At 44.9% G+C, this 21,861-nt stretch overlaps 1 protein-coding gene and 1 long non-coding RNA gene across 3 annotated transcripts in view; one reads left to right on the top strand and one right to left on the bottom strand.

The window, feature by feature from the left end:
- The first annotated feature begins 289 nt into the window (after nt 1-289).
- Nucleotides 290-20,755, top strand: LOC108445809. 2 transcript variants are annotated; one of them, XR_001860786.1, is made up of 2 exons: nt 290-808; nt 18,759-20,755. It is a non-coding gene; the product is annotated as an uncharacterized LOC108445809 (long non-coding RNA). The 2 variants fall into 2 exon arrangements; XR_001860787.1 differs by lacking the exon at nt 290-808 and adding an exon at nt 824-3,543.
- Nucleotides 10,904-21,861, bottom strand: part of NEDD9 (neural precursor cell expressed, developmentally down-regulated 9) — a 73,235-nt gene continuing 62,277 nt past the window's right edge. Inside the window, exons 4-8 of the mRNA XM_008630924.2 lie at nt 17,391-17,492; nt 16,445-16,546; nt 14,777-16,000; nt 14,350-14,439; nt 10,904-13,525 (exon numbers count right to left, since the gene is read on the bottom strand). Coding sequence (XP_008629146.2) covers nt 13,034-13,525; nt 14,350-14,439; nt 14,777-16,000; nt 16,445-16,546; nt 17,391-17,492 — 2,010 coding nt within the window. The 3' untranslated portion in view covers nt 10,904-13,033. The remainder of the gene's footprint in view (nt 13,526-14,349; nt 14,440-14,776; nt 16,001-16,444; nt 16,547-17,390; nt 17,493-21,861) is intronic.

A 21,861-nucleotide genomic window follows, 5' to 3' on the forward strand; every position in this document is an offset into this window, starting at 1 on the left:
GCTTTGAGAACATCCTCAGAAGAAGCAGGAGATGCTGCCTGATGACCTGGATGGTTGTAAGGGGGCTGAGCTTGGGTGTCTGCAAGGTGTAGGCAGAGGATGTGCTTGGCTCTGACATGCCAGGTCTGCAGCATCTCTGCAGTGCTGATAATCCCCATAAGCCCTCTTGGGTTGGTGGCTGGGTGACACCGCATCTGCTGTGAGTTCTAATCCTGGCACAACTTGATTTTTGGTTTTCCAAGAACAGAACCAGTCTGATCAACCTCTGGTGTCAGTGGGTTGGGGGCACATTGGCAAACACGAACCAGCATGGTCCTCCAGGCCAGCAGAGGAGCCGTGCCAAGGCTGGAAGCTGTGAATTTCACTGTGGCTCTGATTTGCAGGTCTTTTACTGAATTTCTGTGTTAGCCTCTTTATTTTCCAAAATCATAGAATCACAGAATGGTTTAGGTTGGAAGGGACCCTAAAGATCATCTAGTTCCAACCCTCCCTGAATGGGCAGGAACACCTTCCACTAGACAGGTTTGCTCAAAGCACCATCCAACCCAACATTTTCAAGGATGGGGCATCCACAGCGTCTCTGGGCAAAATCACGAGGTTCATTTAACAATTGTGACACCGAAGTACTAGCAGTGACATTTACTGCAGCCTTAGTTTTTATGTTTTGCAAAAGATTCACATACTGAGGGTAGACTTGATTTTGCTTTTCCTTGTCTCTTCTTCCAGGATTTCTTCTCGTTTCTCCCGAACCCTGGGGTGACGGTGTGGATAGTGGAAAACGTTTATCCGTGAACCGGCCGCTGTGCAGGTCCAGTCTGAAATACTAAAGAAATAAAGAGATAGTAAAATCCTGGAGGGTTTTAGTTTGGGTGGGAAGGGCGCGTTGGGACTGGCAGTCACCACTAGATGGCAGGGGCCTCCAGGCTTTGGGAACGGGCCCTCCTGGCAGGGCGGATGCTGCTGAGCTGCTTTGCCGCTGCTGTCGCTTTATTTATTTGTTTGTTTGTTTGTTTATTTAATAGTAATTCTGCTGTTATTTAGTGGGTTTGGGAAGGACAAGGGCAGCTCCTTGTAGGATTTGAGCGGGCTTCCTGTTTGTTTGGCTGTATGCTGCGTGCCAAAAAAGCTGTGGGAACGCATGCAGCCTAGTGTCTAGGGGCACTTGTGCATTGCTTTACTTTGTAAAGAAAAGTGACCTCCAAACTATCTGCTTCAAGAAGGGAGGTCTCAGAAATGCCAAGAGAGGTCTGCTTGTCTTAACTCATCGTCATGCTTCTCACAGTTTCACTGCAGAGATGTGAGGTGAAATTCCATCCCATCAAAGCTGGTCTAAATCCTGCTAGTTACTGAGCAGGTAAAACAAGGGCTCATGATCAGCTTACTTTAAAACCTTCTCCCAAAGTCTAATATTAGTATTAGTCCACTAGGAGTCTAATATTAATATAAAATATAATATTAATAGCACAATATTAATATTAGACTTGGGGACAGGAGCCTGTGTAATATTTTCCTCCATTAAAGACCAAAATCCTTGAGAAAAGCTAGGGGATAGAGATATAGTGGGAGCCTTGTTGAGTTACACTGCTGATGACTGTATTCAGGCTAAGGGAGGAGGAAGCACTTTGTTGCACATGACTTTGGAGAAACCTGTTTTCCCCTTATTGAGGGAAAACATTTATTACGCAAGACTTACAGTGAGTCTCCATTAGCAAATCTAGCATTTAAACTTAGAGGGTTGCTGGCATTAAAAACAAACAACTTTTTTTTTTCCAGTCTGTGTGGCTTGCCAGGGAAATTCAGTCTTATTCCAGCTGTGCAGGTGTGTGCCTGAGGAGTCTTCATCTGCTGTTTGGGTCTGGAAGGCTGCTGCTCTGGTGTTAGTGATCTCTAGTGCTTGTGAGACTGTCGAAGTCAAAACTGAGATGAAATGCTGTGATTAAAAATTGGGCTGTCTGTAACACCCTAGCAGGGCTGAGGGTGGCACTGGCTCTTACACCGCTCCTCTGCCTGGCAGCAGGCAGCTCCATAGGGAGCACAAATGCCACTGGAAAGGAGGTGCTTGCCAATGCTCTGGACCACTGCAGCTGTGGCCACCCACCTGTCCTGCAGGAGCTTGGACAGGAGGAAGAAGCCTCTGCCCTGTGGCCAACAGGAGGAGCAGCTGAAGCCAACCTTTGGTATGTGTGGTGTTCAAGTGCTAAAAAAGACAGGGCTTCTATTTTTCTCTTGTCCAGACTCCAACCCAAGGCTGACTAGCCAGGATCCATATACAAAACCAGGAAATACTTTAGTCACGCTGTATTTTCTCCCTTCTCCAAGACCCTTGCTCTCAGTTCATGTTAGGTGAGATATGCTCCTCATCAACACTTTAACCAGGACTGGAGGGTGCTTCAAAAGTAATTGTGATGGACAGCAGGGTGAGCCTCTTCTAGAGAAAGGAAGAAAGTGTGCAAGGATGAGGGGAGTGTGGGGCCAGTGGTTTCAGTGCATGCTTCTCTCTCTGGGAAGGACACACAACAGACTAAGGACACTGAAGGTACAGGTACATGACAGGAGCAGCGTCTTTTCTAGGATTGCCAAGCACTTCAGTGGTGGCTGCAGCAACAGATTTCTTGGATGTCCCATATGTAGATAAACACTTCACACAGTAGGTAATGAAAACCTGCAATCTGCTACAGGATGTCACAAAGATAAGGTTATGAACCTGCAGATACCAACTAATGGATACTTCCATGGGCAAATCCCAAGTTCATAGGCTAATGAGAGGTTTAGTCAGTGCGGTGTTTCCTAACTTCCAACATCCAATGATTGTGAGCACTACAGAGAGTTGGCTTGTGAATGTACCCTAAGCAGACCCACATGCCCCTTCAGAAATAGAATATGGGGCTGTGTTCTCCATGGCCTGACCCACCTGGAAGTTCTTACTTTCTTCGATGTTGTCAGGCTGATAGCTAGAAATGCTCAGAGAACAAAACCAACGGAATACACACACATCCCCTCACCTAAAAAAGTCTCCAAAGTTGAGAATAAAGAAAACCCTTCCTTTGTTTCATGAACAGCTGTCATGTTTACTGCTATGAACAGTCAGTAAGAAGCCAGCACTCAGTGCAGCACATGGGAGGAGATGGCAGCCTTTCCTGCCCAGGATGCCCTGCACACTGAGCAGGACCAGCAGAGCTCAGAGCTGGGCTCTGCCTCTGGGCTTTGAGCTGCAGCCAGCAGGTGTGAGACTGACCCACCCTCCTGTACCTGATTTCACCTGTGTAAGGAAGCTGTGAAGAGGTAATTAGTTCCTACTTGTGCAAAAGGTATTATTGGTTCTTTACCTAAAGTGCAAGGGCTAGAGACAAATCAGGCCTGGTGGACTCCCTGCTGTGCATGTGGAGTGAGCTCTAAAAATAGATATCAGCTGGTGATAGAGCCACAGCTGTGGCTTTTGTGTGCCTGTGGAAAAGCAGCATGGCTGAGGAACAGAGCCTGCTTAAATGGCTTCCTAGCTGCTAGTCATACAATGTCCTCCTGGGAAGCCATGGATGCATTCAGGTAGGAAGCATTGAATTTCTCTTTTCTACTTGATTGGTTTTTTTATAGGATGAGAAACTGAGCAATGATCAGAGGGTATGGAGATTTTATGCTCTGTTGCCTTGCCTGGAAGTAGAGGTTGGCATTTTCTGCTGAAGTTATTACTTGTGAATAACTTATATAGATTAGATGGGTTGCTCCAAAGATTTTGATTTGCTGTAGAAGAGATGCCACAGGCTCCTGTGTTTGTCTATTATGGGAATTTTAGCAGAAAAAGTTAACTGTAGCAGAGCCCCTCTGATAAGTAGCTGATGAGCTGTAATGGCTCCATATGAAATATATGAATTATGGGATTTCCCCCTGTGCTAGAACAGCCTGAGGCAGAATCACTTGCTGCAAAACTGCTCAGTGGCAGGGGTCTGGATTATATGGTAATACTGGTATCCTGTGCTGGCCTCCAAGTGGGTGCTTTTGTTTTATCCAATAATGTGTTGTTGATTGGTGGGGCAGAAGTAGCTTAGGAGTATCTTGACACTTCTCCGTCTGGTTAACAGCTAATGAGCACAGTGCCTAAATACCTGACTCTTTATTCCTGTGCTGCCAGCTGCCACTGCAGGTCACTGCCTAGGCAGTGCCTGGTGTGTACAAGGCTTTGCTTGTGTCATTAGATACAGCATCGACAATAAGCTCTTTAGAAGGTGTTCTTTTTCTAAAATATCATGAAGAGGAAAACAAAAATGTGAAAACTCTTTCATCTGGATGTACATACTCACCATGTAAGGTATTTACTGTTTGCAGTTGTGTCATCTTCAATCCCATATGAGGAAAAAAACAGACAAAAATGAGGGAAAAACCAGATGAGGCATATGTGCTGGTAGTGGAGAAGCAGTCGGAGCAAATGAAAAAAGACTTTCACAAAACATTTTGAACTAGAAGAAGAAAGGAAATTCACTTTGTCAGAAAATAGTTTTGAAACCAACACTTCAAAACTAAGAGTTGTTCTGTCGTTTGACTCCTTTAGCCTCTCTTGGTGATTCAGCCCTTGCTGTGCCCAAGGCCGCTTAACCTGGCATCTGGTGCATGCTCTCCCTGGAAATGAGTGTCTGAAACTGCTTGTTACATTTTTCCAGCAAGGCAGAGATATATGCAGGATTACTTATGGAGGGGAGCTAAACCTCACCTATCAACCACCTCTGTGACCTTAAGGAAATCTGCCTTATTTTCCTCTTCTTCTGTGTTTCTCTGTTCTGGTACAAGGAAGAACAACCTAACCCAGGAATCCTTCAGGCTGGGAGCTCCTAAACAAGGAGCTCTGTAACCACCTGGACTTTGCACTGCTACAAATGCAGAGCTGGCAAGAAAACTGCTGGGAGAGTGGAGGCACAGAGGTGTGAGCTACCTGTGTGTCCAGCTTTTCCCCCATCTGGCACAGAGCATGTTTTATTTGATGGGGCTTCAGAGCCAGGGCTGATTGCAAAGCCTGGAGGCTGTCTGAGGGCAGGGGGAGGTGGCAGGACTGGGGGTACTCAGGTTGGATGTGGGTTGTGACATTTGCTGCCTCAGGCTCCAGGAGTGCCCTGACTTGCTGAATCCTCGGGTGCTTTGATGGTACCAATACCAGCTTCAGGCTTGGTGGGCCAGAGGAAGTCCATGAATTTCTAGAGTGTTTTAGTGTTCAGGCTGTGACTTGAGCTGTGTACGTGGCCCCACCAAGTTTCAGGAGGCAGGTCTCCAGGTAGTGTTCATCAGCCTCAAAATTTAGGAGGGTATGATGTGTTCATTTGCACCTGAGCTGCTTGTCTCAGGTGCCCTTGAGGACCTAAGAAGATGGAGCCCAGAGAGGATTTATCTCATCCTAAAGTAGATTTAATCATATAGATCGGGCTCTAGTCAAGTTTAAAGGGGACTCTGATGATATTTCCCATGCAAATGTCTTTAGGTGGGCAGAATGAATTGCATCTGAGGTGTCTCACACTGAGAGCAGATACAGGCTGATCCAAACTGAGGCATTTCTGAACATCACTGCCCCATGGAGAGAAAAGGAGGGAGTGAGGAAGAAGCTTTCTCATTTGTGTATCTTGGTGTCTTCAGCAGCTCTACTTCTTGATGGAGCCAGTGGTTCTGTGTGCTGCCTGCATTCAAGGGACCTGTGCATTTCCACCTTAACTTCTCAGTGAGCAAAGGCAGCTCCACCTGCTGCTGTTTCAGGGTGGAATGAGGTGTCCTGTGCAGTGCAGCCCTGCTCTGGAAACGTCCCTTTGGTCATTGTAGCAATTCCCATGAAAGTGGTACAGGTTTCCAGCAGGGCTGTTGTGCGTATTCCTTTAGCACATCTGCGAGTGGACAAGCGAAAGCCATGTCTAGAGCAGTGGGGCCTGAAAAGTAACTGCAGGTCAAGCACTGCAGAATGCACATGCTCGTTCATCAAAAATTAATTTCTCTTTGAAATGCCTCATGAAGAAAAGCCAGGTAAGTTAACTTCTCCCCTTCTGGAATGCAAGTTAATTACAGGTACCTGTTTCCAGCTCAAGTCACCTCCTGAGATAAAAGGCTTTTGGGTGGGCTGCTCCTAACATCCTGCATAAAAACAAAGCATAGGGTGAAAAAACAGGAGAAGTTTATCTTTTCTTTTTCATGTTCATGGCCACTCACCCTTGTGGCTTTTTGTCTTTGAGCTTGACTGAGAATAAAGGAGGACTTGGATCACTGCATGGCAAAATGCCCTGGGGTCCTCTAACTGCACAAAAAGTTTTAATATTTACTTTGATTCCTTTCTGTAGGAAAATTTAAAGCCGGAGCAGGCTTTTCTTTTTCTTTTCCTGTCCTCTGCTCTCCTCCTCCAGATTTTTCTGCTTGTCCTTCACCGTAACCTTCATTTAACGATGGTTAAGTCTGCCTTCATATAAATAGCAGATGCTTCTGGGACATTGTTACTGTGTTTTCCTGGTTGGCAATGGTTTGGGCAGCCCTGGCTGCAGTGTTGAGCAAGATAAAGCTGGCTAAGTAGGAAGCTGTGAAGGGCCTCTTGAATTTGGTTTCCTGCAGCTTTACCTCAATGAAAGGGCTCTGATCACTTTTTCTGTAATTAAGGGAAATTACACGGAATGAGGAAAAAAAGTCCTCCTGATCTCAGAGGACAACTCCTCCCACTCAGCAACAGGGTTTTTGCATCCCCCTTGGCTGACAGGAGCCGATACTCCGTGGGCGCGAGCCTGCACGGAACCAGGGAATTTTGATTTTTGCCCGGCCTTATGGAATGTGAAACCCTCCGGGAGCCCGCTGCGGGCGGGGGCGGCGGCTGCTGTTCCTGCCGCAAAGCCGAGGCAGCGCAGAGCGATGAGCTGAGCTTCGTGAATCTCCTGGAGACCCGAGACTTCGTGCTCCCCGCTCCTGGTTTTACCACAGTCAGCCCGGCGTGTTGAATTGCTGCGTGTATCCTTTCCCTTGGTGTGCAGCAGAGAAAAGGAAAACCCTGTCAGGGCGCTGGTGGGGATGCCGAGGCCACTGGAGCTGCAGCAGTGCTCCTTGGGCACCTGTTTCCCGGGCACTGGGCTTCGCTCTCGGCAGGGACTCAGAGGAGTCATGGAGATGGACAGGCCAATAGCAACAAAGTGAATTCCCGTGAGGAGCAGTGACTCGGTGGGCTTTGCTTGTGGGGGCCTAGCGCCAGAAGTTAAACCTGGAGAGTTGCAGAAAGAGGAAAGCAAACTGCAACTCGATTGTGGGTTGAGCCAAGCCTGATACTGTCTGCTGAAAAGACAAAACTGAAGCACAAACTGCTATGAGGAGGTTACTACTGCAAATTAAACCCCAGGAGAGATGGAAAAGTGATCTTCTACTCAGCACTGCCTCTCTGAGCACTTCAGTCTCTCCTGTTCAGCAATCCACACATCTGAGAGCAAAGACTGTTTCCACAGAGGCAAGGGTTTATAAGGAGGCACAAAGAGCTTTGCCCATGGGATGGGCAGCTACTGCTTTTCTGCTGCCCTGAGAGGCTGAAGAGGAGGCCTCTACAGCTGTGTGCATGCCCAGATTGTGCCCTGAAATTTTGACCTGAAACTATCCCTGTTGGTCCTTTACTCTGGGAAGCCACCCTTAAGTGGTCCTAGCCACTGACCTGGAAGGTGGGGGGGATGAAGAGCACCCTGATCTGAACCTGTGGAGGGCTGTGAGCCCTTGGCACAAGAGCTCTCTGCAGTCCCTTGGAGGAGAGAGGCCTGAGGCCAAAAAGACTCCCCCCAGAGATAAGCAACCTTCCTGGGTCATGGTGACAAAGTGAACCACCCCCAGCATGCCTTGTTTCTATATGGTAATAGCCTGTACCCAGTTGGCTAGTTGGTTTCTACCCCACCCCCTGCCTTTCCCATAAAAAGCCCCTGTGCACATGACGAGGGATTTTTTGTGTCTGGCCTTCCCTTCACAGGGGCTGCTGGACAATAAAAGCTACCTCTGTGGAATTGCCAAGCGAGGCTCCTGTCTCTCTGTCCCCAAGTTTGCCTTGGGTGATTTCACAAGGAGCTGAATCACAAGAGCTGGAATCACTTGTAGCACAGAAGTTGCTACACTTGCTGCCAGGGAGGCCTGCCACCACCCCTGGAAGAGTTGTTCTTTGCAGGACGCTCTCTCTAGGAAGGTTGTGGCACACCGGTGCTGACCAGCATCGGACCCCCTGCGATATGAACCCAGCAGCTTCCCAGGAGCTCAAATCAATGCCCTGGGGAGGTGTCTTTTCCAAGGTCAGGCAGCTGACTGGCTATTTCCTACCCTGCATAACTCACTGGCGCTGAAGGCTAAATATTTGGGTTTTGAATGGAGAATGATGTACTTGGGTTTCCTAAATGATCCCAACAGCTGGCAATACGTCCAGCACAGTCAGGCATTGCTCATGATGTGAACTCCACTCCAAATTTAGCTCTAATTTAATCAAAGTAAAATTGTCTCTGGGCAGTACATCAGAGGGAAAATTAAGTAGTACAAGTTACTAAGAGTCTGTGCTACCCCTCATGCAACCTCCCAGGAAGCTGAGCATCATTACTGCTCTCTCTGACGTCAACAGGTTTTTAATAGGGCTGGATTAGATATTTTTCCTGCTGCTGTTCAGTTTATGCAGGTACTCTCAAGCCTGGGATTCAATGCCCTCTTCTATCCAGAAGAATTTCTGGGAAGGATTTTGCAGTACTACATACAACTGTAGCTTTACTGTGATGTTGAAAAGCCACAGAGCTATATCCAGACTCCTAGACAGATAAAGTTGCTGTTGTAGGTGGAATTTGGGTGCTGATAACAAAAATAAATTATTTTTAAAAAGACCCCAAATCTACATTATCTATACAGTCCATCTCTGAGATGGGAAAACCTTCTAGCAGAAAAAGGGCTCCATTGATTTAAGATATGCACATGCAGCCTTTGAAACTGCCAGTATAACAGGCTAAGATGAAATGAACAGGCATCTTTTGGAGTAGGAAGGAATGCTTTGTGTCATCTCTTGGGACTGGCATGACCCTGCCTTTGCCCGGGAAATGTTTCTGTCTAAATGTCAACTAAAGCTGTGGACATCGTGAGAGGAGAAATGGCAAGGGAAGGTTAAGAGCTACCTTTGGAGAAAATCCCATGAGCTTCTAAAGCCTTTAGGTTGAGATTGAGGCATGTTAAGGTAGAGCAGGCAGCCTGGAAGTGGAGGTTCAATAAAGAAAAGCTGGATTTGGATCTGAAAAGCTACAGATGCTTAGCTTGTAGGCAGAGGGAAAGTGTCACTGGTGTGACAACACTCTGAAGAGCTGATGATAGGTGTGGGGGGGACACTTCTGAAACACAGCGCAGATGTTCATGTCAGAGAGTGCCAAAAGCTCCAGGACCTAGAAGTTACAGAGGATGTGAAGATGCTGGGGTGTACTCTGGCATCAGGCAATGGTGTGGGAAGTGGGTGTCCTTCACCCATGTTGCCTGTGCTGGAAGAGCAGGCAGCGGATCTGCCAAGGCTGCAGCGGTGCATGGCTATGGAAAAGGCAGGAGCTGCACAACCCTGGTTTGCAAGAAATGGCAGAGGTAGCAGCAGGGGGTTGTGAAGTATGAATTATGTCCTGTGTCATTATGAATTGGTAACTTCTCTAAAATCTGCTCATTTCAAGGATGGCTTTTGCCTCTTTCTCCCTTGCTCATCCTTCTGGAAGAGGAAGGAAGCATTTTTCTAATTAACATGAAATAATAATTACTTAATGTATGGAGTAAAGAGCCATGTGTGTTCTGCATTTGCCACTAGCCTGAGGCAGAGTTTTTTCCACACTGGACAGGAGACAGTCATTTCACATTGGCCATCAACTTGGTTGCCAAACAACAGCAGTTTCTTGACAACTGCATGGGGACATTGTGGCTCAGGGAGGGGAAAAAAGAGTCTCTGGTTTCTATTCTGAACTATTTTGTTTGTCCAGTCCCTTCTCTGTTGTTGACCTTTTTAAATTTAGCAGGGGAGCAAAATGGAGCACTCTCTGGAAGGAGCCCTGCATCCCCAGCTGTCCCCTTGCAAAGGACGTGGTGAGCCAAACCAAGCACTTTGCTCCCAAGGTTTTCATTGCTCTTAGGCTTCATGGCAGAAATGTCTTTCATTAGCAGCCAAAAACTGGTGCAAGGACAGTGCCAGCCCTGGGCTTTCTCTCTCTCCTCCCTGCACTGCTGGGTGTTTGACAGGAGATTGGGCAGTGAGTGCCTTGGCAGCAGTGAAATGTGAAAGTAACTTTTGGGAAAGACTTTTTGATCCTTAAAGCCATTGGGTTGCTTCAGATGGAACTCACACCCACATAATGCTCAACCTGGCGTGCGGTAGAAGAGGGGTACTGTTATCACTGGGCTGCAGGGAAAGGTACCTGCACTGAGCCAAATTGCTTTTCCAGTTCCTGTGTGGATCATGGCTTCACCAGTAAGTGCTGGAGAGGGAGAGCAGGCCAGAAAGGGTGGAAGGCACATCTGTGTCCTGCAACCCCACCTTACTGTGGGATCCTGTTGAGAGGAACTGCCCCACTCTCACCTGAAGGACCATTGTCGGTGCTAGGATGAGGTGGTTCAGGATGCAACTTAAATAGCAGGAATACACACAAGGAATGGGGCAGGACTGTGGCTCAGTGTACTGTAGGCTCTGATAGTTGTATTTTGGACTTGTTAGCTTGTGTAGCTGAGTTGGATAAATGCTGCTTCTGGACAGGCAGGGAAACTGTCTGTCCCTTCCTCTTAAACCCCCAAGTTCTCATTTCACACTATAAGCACTGACCAGTGAAAAAATGGAAAGTTAATTCCTCATCTTAGAATGGCTTTGATTGTATTAGCAAGCAGCAAAATTGCCCTGTAATATGCTTAGAAGACTCTGAAAACAAGAAAAAATTAGACCAAGTTGCCTTTTTTATATAAAAAAAGCTAGTAATTTTAATTGTTTCAAAATGATTCTCTACAAGATAACAAACTGTAATACAGGGTTGCAATAAAGGTTCTCCTTTGGAAACCACGAACTATCAACATAACCACTACACTTAGAAACACATTTTCACTTTCTAAGAATATACAGTGAAAAAAGTGGACAAGGAAATGCAAAAGAATCCCAAACAACAACAGTACAAAACAGGTTCACGTAGATTGCTTTTTTTGGCAACTGGTTATAGGTTACAAAATCATAACTGCCCTTTCAGAATGTTACACCAGGCCGAGCCTTGGAGCCCATCCTGAGCCAGCTGGGGTTGTGCTGGCTTCCACTGACCTTCCAGGAATGTTCTGCACTCTGGAATGTTATGGTAGCGAACAGTGGTCTTCGCTCTAAGACAATACATTAAGGCTGCAGAATTTCATACACTGCTGAAACAGTTCTGTTACCTAAGACAAAAAATCCCATTTTAATAAGGCACATGTTTGGCTACAAAATGGGAAAGTCAGGAGTTAGGCAGAAGTGCCTGTTTTCCAGGTGCTACTGATCTCACAACCATGTAGTTGCCAGAGATCTGGCAAATGCTCTGAACACATTCATGTGGGACCACCTTGAATTAATAAGGACAGTAGTGTTTCTGCTTTAAAAATGCCAGAATCACCTGGAATTTTCCTGAGCTACTGCTCTCTTTGAAGCACAGCTTTTAGGCTGGGGACCACAGGCAAATGGTGTTCTGTGACTTATTTTTAGGGGGTTCACAGAAGGCAATGATGACAAATAAGCTGATATGGGTTTTGGAGCGACCAGCATACATGAAATGTCTAGAGGAGCCTAACACTCTGCTAACAGTTTTTAAGGGTCTACATTGAAAATTACTAGGTGGGAGTGTGTGTGCTTATTGATGGAACGGTCCCATTAAAACAGGATGTCATTTTTGGCAACAACAGTGTAGTGCAGAAAGGACCAGTACCTACACAACAGAATTCCAGAAAAAAAGCCCAGTAGTTGAATGGAAGTCAGAATTGCAACAGATGCAATTAATTCCCAATTACACGTCCTAGAAAATTAAGTGCTATTCTTCATTAAATTGTGTGTATGATATAGAGATGTTTAAATATCTGTTATTTCAAATTAAGCTCTTTTCTTTCCATACGAAATACAATTTGTATGTTAATCCTTCTGAAAGGGATTGGTATTTTGAAACACTGCTCATCCACAGCCTCAAAGATGAGCCCAATGGATCCTGGGATGCCCTCAGGATAACTCTGAGTCCATAAACAATAAGGCTTTCAAGCCTGACTGTTAAAATTAAATTGCCAATGCAAGGACATACAAAGTAAACATGTATGAAATTACATTGCTGGGAATCCATCCATGGTTTTGAAATCCCATGTTGCACAGTTATTAGAAACAGTGAAATCTGAATGCCAAAAGATATTAAATATATACAATTCTGCCTTCCTCCTTAGAAGGTCCTGTTTCTTACATGGCCTAAAAATGCTTTTCTCCCAAATGCTGTATGCCTTGATTGATGTGTTGCTCATTGCAGCTGTGCATCTATGTTGGTCAGAATGACCAAATGTTTTACACAACAAAGTAACATCAAGAGGAGTTGAGCTTCACAGAATTAACCTATAGAAAGTAATTTCTAAGAAGGGAATGGAGTTCTATGAGAACCATTACACTTGCTTCATGGATTGCTACAAGTAGGTTTCACAACCAAGCCCATGCACCAGCATCAAGATGGAATGAAACAAAAAGAGTGCAGCATCCAGTTAACAAATATGCTGAGGAAACAGGCTGTATATACAAAAGATATGCACTGTTCACCTGACATATAATTTTTAAGGTGCTTAATTGATGTTTTAGGGAAGGTAGCAACATATACATATATGCTGTGTATACAAATCTAAATGTGTATAAGAAACATAATACAGAACCAGAAAATATTCCCAGATCCCTGATTTAATTAGACTCTCTAATGCATAAGAATGTATTTAAAATATTTAATAAAAAATATCTAGAAAATGATAACATTTACATAAAAATAGCTCCAGTTTGTCTGCTCTTCTGCTTTGCTGCTCACGGATTGGATTCTGCTAGGTATCACATGGATGCCATTTGGACCAGTGAGAGTTTGAACAACTGTGCGTGATGAGAGAGCTCTGTTACTTGGTCCACCATCTTCTGCAGGGCTGCAGTGCTGGGGTAACTCAAGGCAGCTGCCTTGGTGGCCAGAACAACGCTCTTCAGCAGTTCACACAGCTGGTTGCTGGAGTTCATCACTTTGTTGCACATGCCCTGAGTCATCATTTGCCTCGCGAGCGTGTCCCCAATGAACACAAGTTTGTGAGCGCTCAGAATGATGAACTTGCTGTGTGCCACAAAGATCCGGGGGGGCTGAGAAGAGTTGACACAACTGAAAAAGGCATCAATGGCGTTTAGGAGGGAGTTGAAGTGAGTCTCACACTGGTCAGAGTAGAACAAAAGCAGGCGGCTGTCGTGGGAGGTCTGGAGGTCTTGCGGAGGCTTCCATTTGGAGATGTCGTTCTCTACTGGCTTTGTGATCTCTTGCTCAAGGCGTTGAAACTGATTGATCTGAAAGGAAAAACAAAAGCTCTCTTCAGCGAGTATTCTTGTAAGATGTTATGTATTACAATTTCACTTCATGCCTCGGGACACCCCTGGGTATCCTATGTTGACCTTGTGCTAAGTAAAAAGGATCAAGTGCTTTGATTACCATAAATCCAAACATGCGGAGTTCAGAAGGGAGAAACACCTAAAATATTTTATTTGCATTAAAAAAACCCAACAACCCAAACTCCTGAATTTACAGGCTGTTGCTCATTTGGAGTATTCTGAAATCACAAGTGAGAGAGATGAACTTAAGTGCCAATGACTCCTACACAATCTTTAAAAAGCTGTCATCTCTGTGGGATTTTGAGATGAAAACCCTTTAACTCTCACCTCCTCATTGCTTGTACAATTTTCTGCCATACGATATGGCAACAACATATTGAAGAATTAATATGAGGAAAAAGTGACAGCCCTCGATCTTGTGACCTACTTTTTTAGCACTAAAAATGATGTTCAGCACAATATGAGCTGATGGTGTTGATGTTCACTGAGGAGCTGTGCAGGTGGCACATGTATTCAGTACGGTCCAGTGATTAAGGCCCTGGATGGTGGGCCAGGAAAGCCAAGTTCTCAAGCTGGCTTTGTGACTGACCTGCTGTGAGACATCACAGAAGCTCACTTCTCTTCCGTGGTAAGCTTTTAGAGTTTTTAAACTCTTTGCATTTTATTATCTGTATCCTTAGTGCACTGCTAAGGCAAGGGCCCCTCCTGCTCTATTTGACCAGTGCTCCTTACGTGTGAGGAACACTGCATTTCAGGGTGATTATACACCCGGGAGAACATACCTGATGGTGCTCTAGCTCCATTTTGCTCTGCTTGATGATATTTTCTTTCTCCAGAAGCTCCTTCTGTTGCCTTTCAAATTCTTCTTTACCCTGTTTTGCATAACGTAAGAGACTGTGTTAAATCAAAACTGCTCCTGAGCTAAATGACAACTACAGGTCAAGAAAGAGGCTGCTTTGTATTGCCTTTCTCACTGGTAGTGCACCACCAAGAGTACAGAAAATGCAAAGATAGTGTGGCAGAGCAAAAGGCTATCCCTATCACATATGCAACAGTCCTGTTTGAGAGGAAGTAATCACCCTGGTGAAATTACTCTCAAATATGCATTAGCGCGACAATCAATTGCTACTTCCCCACAAGCAGCTTCTACAAAAGCCACAGACAATTCCTACATGGCCTTGTGCAGAACAAGGTGTTGGGTTTACCGACCTGCAGGTGAACATAATCGTAGTCATCCATCCAGCTCTTTTCCGAGACTTCACTGGTGGCATTGTAAGGGTGCTGGCCTTTACTCAGGAGCAGGGGAAGGGAGCTGCAGTGGGTCTGTGCTTTTTCTCCGTGACGCTGCATCTGAGGACTGTCGTAGACACAGTCAGGAGTGTTCATTATATTCTCTGGTACGGTTTTGAAACGGGAGCTGGCCAGAGCCTGTTTGAAGAGCAGCTCTGCGTTGACACTGATAGTAGTGGTCAGCTGCTTGGCATCGTCCGGGACTGTCCTTGCCACCATAACAAACCGATCCAGGTCATCGCACTTGTTCTGCACTCTGTTGACAGCCAGGACATTCAAAGACCAGCTGTAGCTGTTCAAGTCATGACTGGTTTGGGTAAGGATCTGGTGAGAGTCCTCCAGCCTTTGCACCTCCCTCCTCATTTTGTTGAGGAGGCTGAACTCGGACAGGCACGAAGCATTGGCTGCCGATCCTTTGGCAAACTGGAGGTACTCCAACAGTGACTGCTCTACCTTATCCACAGCAGCGTGAATTTCATTGATGTGCTTCTCCATATATCCATAGGACCGCCAGTCTGGTGTAATGAAGGCTGTGAGGTGATTGACAGCTGTCTCCACCATCTGCTGGAGGTGATAAAGCCTCTCTATAGCAGTGTCTGGATCAAGGATTAGTCTTTTGTCCTGTGCAGTTGATGATGAATGAGAAGAGTCTTTTGATGTCGTTGAAGATGTGGACATGTTACTCCTCGTGCTTCCTGTGCTGGAGAAAGACAACCTATTCATCCCATCAGTCACATCCTGTAAGCCTTTATTGTCTTGGAGGACTTGTGGGGGAACATCATAGACACCTTCTCTTCCTTCTGCGATGAGACTTTCACTAAGTCCTGTCTGTTGTCCTGGGAATGCAGTTCCTCTCGGGGTATCATAAACATCTTTTTCAGGTGCAATTTGCTGTCCAAGAAATTGGTTTTGATGGTTCACAGGGATGTCATAAACACTCTGTGTCTGTGGCATTCCACCTGGCAATAACAGGCTCTCAGGAGAAAATCTATTAAGTTCTTTTCCAGTTGCTTTGGTGATGGGAGGAGGAATATCATATACTCCTTCTTGTCTTACACTGTGGCCCACTGGAGATGAAAAATCCTGCAAGTTTTCCCTCAGGGCTGTATCATCTTGGCATGCAGATGGAGGTGCAGCATAGACCTGAATCACAGAACCGAAAACATGAAACCCTTGACTAGAATAGCAGAATATTTTACATCTTCCATATGGCCTATAAAATGCTGGGATGGAAGATCTGCTATTGACTTTCAAAGAGTCAGCTACCTATCCTGAGTTTGACTGAGAGTCAGTTTTAATATCTCGCTTTTTATCACTCATCTTGATGCAAATTCTCATAAGCAGAAAAATCCAAAAAGGCAGCATGCTGCCACAAAGATAATGTAGGTCTAATTACCAGTTTATAGTTCATAACCTTAATTTCGATGCAGTGCTTCACTTTACCAGTTTTAACAGTTTAAAAACCTAAGGAAATCTTTGAAGTACTAAATCTCCTTTTCCTTCAGGATCATACATGAACCCTTGTTTGAACATGTCTTTGGTCAGACACGAAAATACAGGATCTTGTGGAAACAGAGTAATACTTACCCCTTTGGGAAGTGGTATGTCATACACTCCTAAAGCTTTTGCTTCTCCCGTGGGAACTGGAAGTGCAGGCCCCTTAACCGATGTGGGGGGAATGTCATATATCTGAAGAAAGAATAAACTGATTACAGAAACAAGTCACCTCATGGAAACCTCTGCTATCAGATGAGTTTTCCTAGTTTCTGTGTCTCCTCTCAAAAAGTCTGAACATGACCAGAGCTCTTCAAGTTTTTTTCATATGGGAGAATGTCTTGGATTTGCCCAGAATTTTGGACAGTTAGGAGGAAATGCACTTTGCTAGGTCTCCTTTGGGCAATTGTGTGGACAGCAGGCTGGAGAAATGAAGTCACAGCTGACTTCCATCCTGAGAGGTAAATCAGGGTCAGTCTATTACAGATACCTCTTGGGGTGAACAGGGGAGCACACGTGACCAGAACTGATCACACCCTTACATCCAGGTTGGGTGAGTTCCAGGTCCTGCAACCATCCACTCCACATGTCTGTGGTCCTGGGGACTGACTGCTAAGGGTTTCCCCCAGAATAAACATATATTTCAAGCTCGTGGTGCAGTCAATAGGTGGTGAAAACAACTCCCTGCATAGCAGCTGTTCATCTAGGCGATAATTTTACCCTTACTGAGTGAATTACTGTCAACTATGCAACAACAAAGTACGGGGAAAAAAATGTTCCCAGGCAGCAAGTTTCTTCTGTTTAGATATACTCTTTGATCAAAACAGAGAGAACAAATGGGACTTTTGCCTTTGGTGTGCTGCCAAATCTCAGTCAACATCAAATAAAACTTTGAAATACGTCTGTGATCTGTGAATAAGCCATGGCATCTAATTAAAACATATTTTCTCTCTGAAATGAGAGAACCTGCCTTGCTCATAAAAGTCTGGTAGAAATTCATCACCTTTTGTGCCCTGTTCGCACTTTTGTTGGTACCTACCCCTTGGAGAGGGCGAATGGGGGGGATATCGTAGGCATCCTTCTGGTGTTTGGAAGGGAATTCATAAACATAACCTTGTCCTGACCGGACTGGTGTTATTACCTGTGGATGAAAGAAAAAGAGGAAATGTTAAGTCTCTGAGGATCTTAGAATGTTCTTCCTGTAACTGCACAGGGTATAAACAATCCACTCCTGTTAACATTCATGCTTCATTGGCAATGTTAGTAACACCACTCTGCATACCCTTCTGAGAGCTGAACACCCTAAAATGAGTGTTAGTAGCTACAAATGCACCATCTTTTCTTTCCAGACCAGCCCTGACATGACTGTTTGCTAGTGCTCTACACTGTCTTCTATTTCTCAAGCACAGATTCTCCAGCCCATCTGAGAGCTCAGTCCCTTCTTCCCACTGACTTCCCATTAGCACAGACCACATGAGGTGATGGCTACACCACCCACTCGCTGAGATCAGGGCTGTGTGTACACTGATCCTGCTAGGTGTGAGTGTCCCCACTCGTTGTCAGAGGCTTAAAATATTATGTTTAGGCTCTGGGAGTCTATGCCTTTGCTTGTAGAGGTATTTCCCACCTCCAGCAGGACTCCTTGTGTTACTGCGCTCCATAGCACAGCATCCTGGAGAACTGAATGTGAGTTGTGGCTAGGGAAATTCTTTACATAGAAGTGCTATGCTTAAGCCTTCCAAAGCAGGACGTTCAATTTATGCTGTCTCTGCTTGGTTTCTCTAAGAGATGGGAAATGTCAAACCATTCTTGAAGTATATCATGCAATCACAGCCTGTGAAAAACAAGAAAGCTTAGAATTTACATTTTTTGACATTTTGTAAACCATTAACTATCATAATGACTACAAATAAAATTTGGTGAAAAAGAAATGCCTTAAGTCTTGGACAGCATCTGCACAGCAGAATTTCAGTGCAGTGTGGTATAAAAGAGATGTTACCTAACCCCAAAAGAGAGCTGGGTTTGTAGTGGAAATGCTGACATCCTAACCTCTGCTGGTGCTATTTAGCTCTAAGAAAAACGTTTAAACACTGCAACCCAAAGGCACAAAATGGCAAATTACATAGGCTCGTATAAGATGTGGCTTTGTACTCAGCTGGGGAAAATTTTGTACCAGAGCTACCTAACCATCCCTAGAACTGGATGTAAGACATAACAGCATTTCTTGCTCAAATGGTCAGTAAGGATCCTGTGGCAGATTTTGCTGAAAGGAATCCTTGTATCCTGGCCAGATTTCACAGTGAGTTTTTCCTGACAGAGGTCTTCAGGGAAAAGTCCCTCATGCCAACCCCCTAGCTCTTCTCTGCTATGTTAACAACACAGGCTTTCCTTCTTTTCACTTTTCCAGATTTGGCTGTGTAGTCTCTGCCCCTGTACCATGAAATAATCACTGGATTACCCTGCCCTGACTGCATGGGCCTTGGGGGAAGGAGGAAGTCACGCCTGGCAGACGGGGAAGACCATGGGTTTTGCAACTGCTTTTCTTTGAATTAGCATCTGAAGACAGGAACTGGAAGCGATACAGTCTCCAGAGCGCTGCGTATGAGAGAACTCCCGTTCCGTTGGGTGTGAGGCTAATAGGCCTTATGTACATATGAGTTTTTTTTAAAAAGAATCTAAAAAAAATACATTAATGACAGGCCATTCCTGTTCCACAGAGTCACCTACTGCATTGCAAAAGGTATCTACAGGTAAAACTTTCAAGGAAGTTCTTTCTGAAGTAATTGGAAGCTTCCCATAATGGGTCACTCCAGACAGTATCTCTCCCAGGCCACTCTCATGTAATACTGGGATTATTCTGTTTGCCAGAGAAAATTCTAACTTGTATCAACATCACTTCTTCATGCTTTTTCTGCCAGTGAGGGCTAGTGATCAGACTAGAATAGTTTGCCATGTGTATTTTGCATCCTTTTCCCAGCTGTGTGCTGCCAGTCAAATGCTTTCTACCCAAATGAAGAACAGAAATATTTGGTTTTAAGCAATGTTTACTCAGAGGTTCCTTTCAAGGGCTCCAAAATTACAACCATGGAGTTGCCTCAATGAGTCATTTGGTGTTTTAAAGGGATCCTCTGGGAGAACTGACAATGTACAGTAAAAACAAAGGGCTGTTTCCTGGAGCCCATCTCCACCAGCCCTTCTGCTTTTGTGAACATTGTGGCATTAGGCTGCTTGCTAATATGCTGGGAAACTGCTTGACCATCCCAGAGAAAAGAAACAGCAGGGTGTTCATGGTGGGCAGCCAGCGGCCCCACGCAGCGCTGGAAGCAGGAGGAATGATGTGCTGCTGCAGTTTGACTCTGCTTCACCTGCTGCTTGTTGCCTAGATGGACAAAGCAGGACTCAGGCTGTGTCAGACTCCAAAAAGGCAGATAGTGGTCGCTCAGTGTGAAATTTTTATAACCCCTTGCTCAGTTTTGTTCTACACCAGAAGCTGAATGAGTAAACTCCTTCAGGACTGAAGACACCACCACTCCCTTCTTGCTCAGAGAATTAATCTCCATGAGCAAAGTCACAGGCCTCTAATATAAAAAAGAGGGTTGATCCAAGCAGCACAGGTAATAAGGCATAGAATCACAGAAGGTTGGAAAAGACCTTTAAGATCATTTGGTCCAACCATAAACCCAGCACTGCCAAGTCCACCACTAAGCCATGTCCCTAAGCACACACAAGTAAACCCACTTGCTCTTCTTACAGGTAAACATGGTATTTTGCTTTGTAACAAGAAGCCCTGGTCACAGAGCAGATGATATCCTCACACCATGGAGCCTGGAACTTACATGGAAGAGAAGCTTGCTCATACCCAGTACTTGCAGAGAGAGTCTCCCCCACTCTGCATACAGGAGTTTCATGCAACTGCAGTTACTCTTGTAGCTCATCTTTAGAGGCCTTTCCCATTTTTCAAAAAATCCTGACATACCAGACGCTGTATGGAAGATTTACAGTACTACAAGGCCACTGGTTTTATTTATTACGCTGTGATACAATCCTAAAAAGCTACAGTAAAGCTAGATGGGCCACATGAAGGAAGCCAGTTTCACTCAGCACTGCAGGACTTTTTGTATCATCTAGACACTTTTGCGCTTTCCCAGACCCAAAGCAGTGGTCAAGCAGGGTAACGCCTTTATTTGGTTGAAACAAAACCCTGCTCTGGGTGTGTCTAGCTTTTGTCAAAGAAAGTGAGAGGTTAAAGCACAAAATGCTTGATTCTGGGTATTCATGAGTGAAGTCTGCCTGCAAGTGCAACCGTGGACAGAAGACCTGAGACGTCTGCAGGGCTGTGTTTAGCAGTGCACTCTACTTAAGGTAGCATTTATTTTCCAAATAAAAATGCATCAAATGCTTTTATGTCTGCTCCTCTTTAGGCTTTTAAAAGAGTTATATGAGAGGCAGAAAGTAAGACTTTAAGAAACCCAGCGACAACCAAGGTTTGCTGATAACATGAAAGACAGCTTTTTTCTCCCAGTGACTCAGGTATATTTTCGTGTGTGGAGGATTATTATCCAGTAACAACACGTTATGAGCAATTTCACAACGAAATCCCCTGCAGATGATAATCTGGTCTGTACCGAGTACAAGAATGTTTCCTGTTGTACCTCCACTCCTCTTTCCTTCCAACACTTTTCATTAAGCTAAATATGCCTCTGGACTGCTTATTCCTGGTCAATTCAGAACAGAAGCAGCTCGTCGCCAAAGCTTGAGTAAACATTTTGTTACAGTAGTTAAAAGAATACCCACACTACTTGACTAAGGCAAATGTGGGGCATTTGTTCTTACTCTCATGACCTCACATGGGACATCAGGACATGGCATTGTCCTGCTTCTTCTGTATGAGGAAGAGAGGGGTAGCTGGGCAGATGAAGAAAGAAAGATACCAAACCCAGTCAGAAGTAACTTTTGATTTTGGATATTCACCCATAAATATATTAAATTAACCTGATGCTTCTGAATGGGAAGCTCAGCCCTCCCAATGCATTGTTGAACAATTTTTTATGGTTTTATTTTTGACGGTAGTTTACTTTCGAAGATGACTTCAGAAGGAAGGAGATGACTGTAAAGGAAATGTTCCCCCTTTCCCACTTCTAGAACAGGGATAGCAGCCCTGTCTGGCACTCAAGAATTTATTTTCTAACAAATGTCATTGAACTTTATACCTCAGGAGGATTATTTTTCCTTTTACCTCTTCTCTTTTAAGAATGCCTGTGGTCATCCAAGTATAAAAAAACCCCCTGCATTTCAAACCAGCAATTTTCCTTGTTTACGTGTTAAAGGAAACAGATGGTGTTCCCACAAACTATCTAGCCCAGCATTCTCAAAACATTGTTAACCACTTAATCCATGCAGAGCAACTAACAGGGACCAGCTTTGGCTCTGGTGAAACATGTAATGAGCCTTCAAACTTTCAGTACTGCAAAACAAAGGCAGCTGAGCAGAATGTTTTTTCTGTTCCTGCT

This window comes from Corvus brachyrhynchos, unplaced genomic scaffold (assembly GCF_000691975.1).
Source record: "Corvus brachyrhynchos isolate BGI_N302 unplaced genomic scaffold, ASM69197v1 scaffold43, whole genome shotgun sequence".
NCBI classification, from domain to species: domain Eukaryota; kingdom Metazoa; phylum Chordata; class Aves; order Passeriformes; family Corvidae; genus Corvus; species Corvus brachyrhynchos.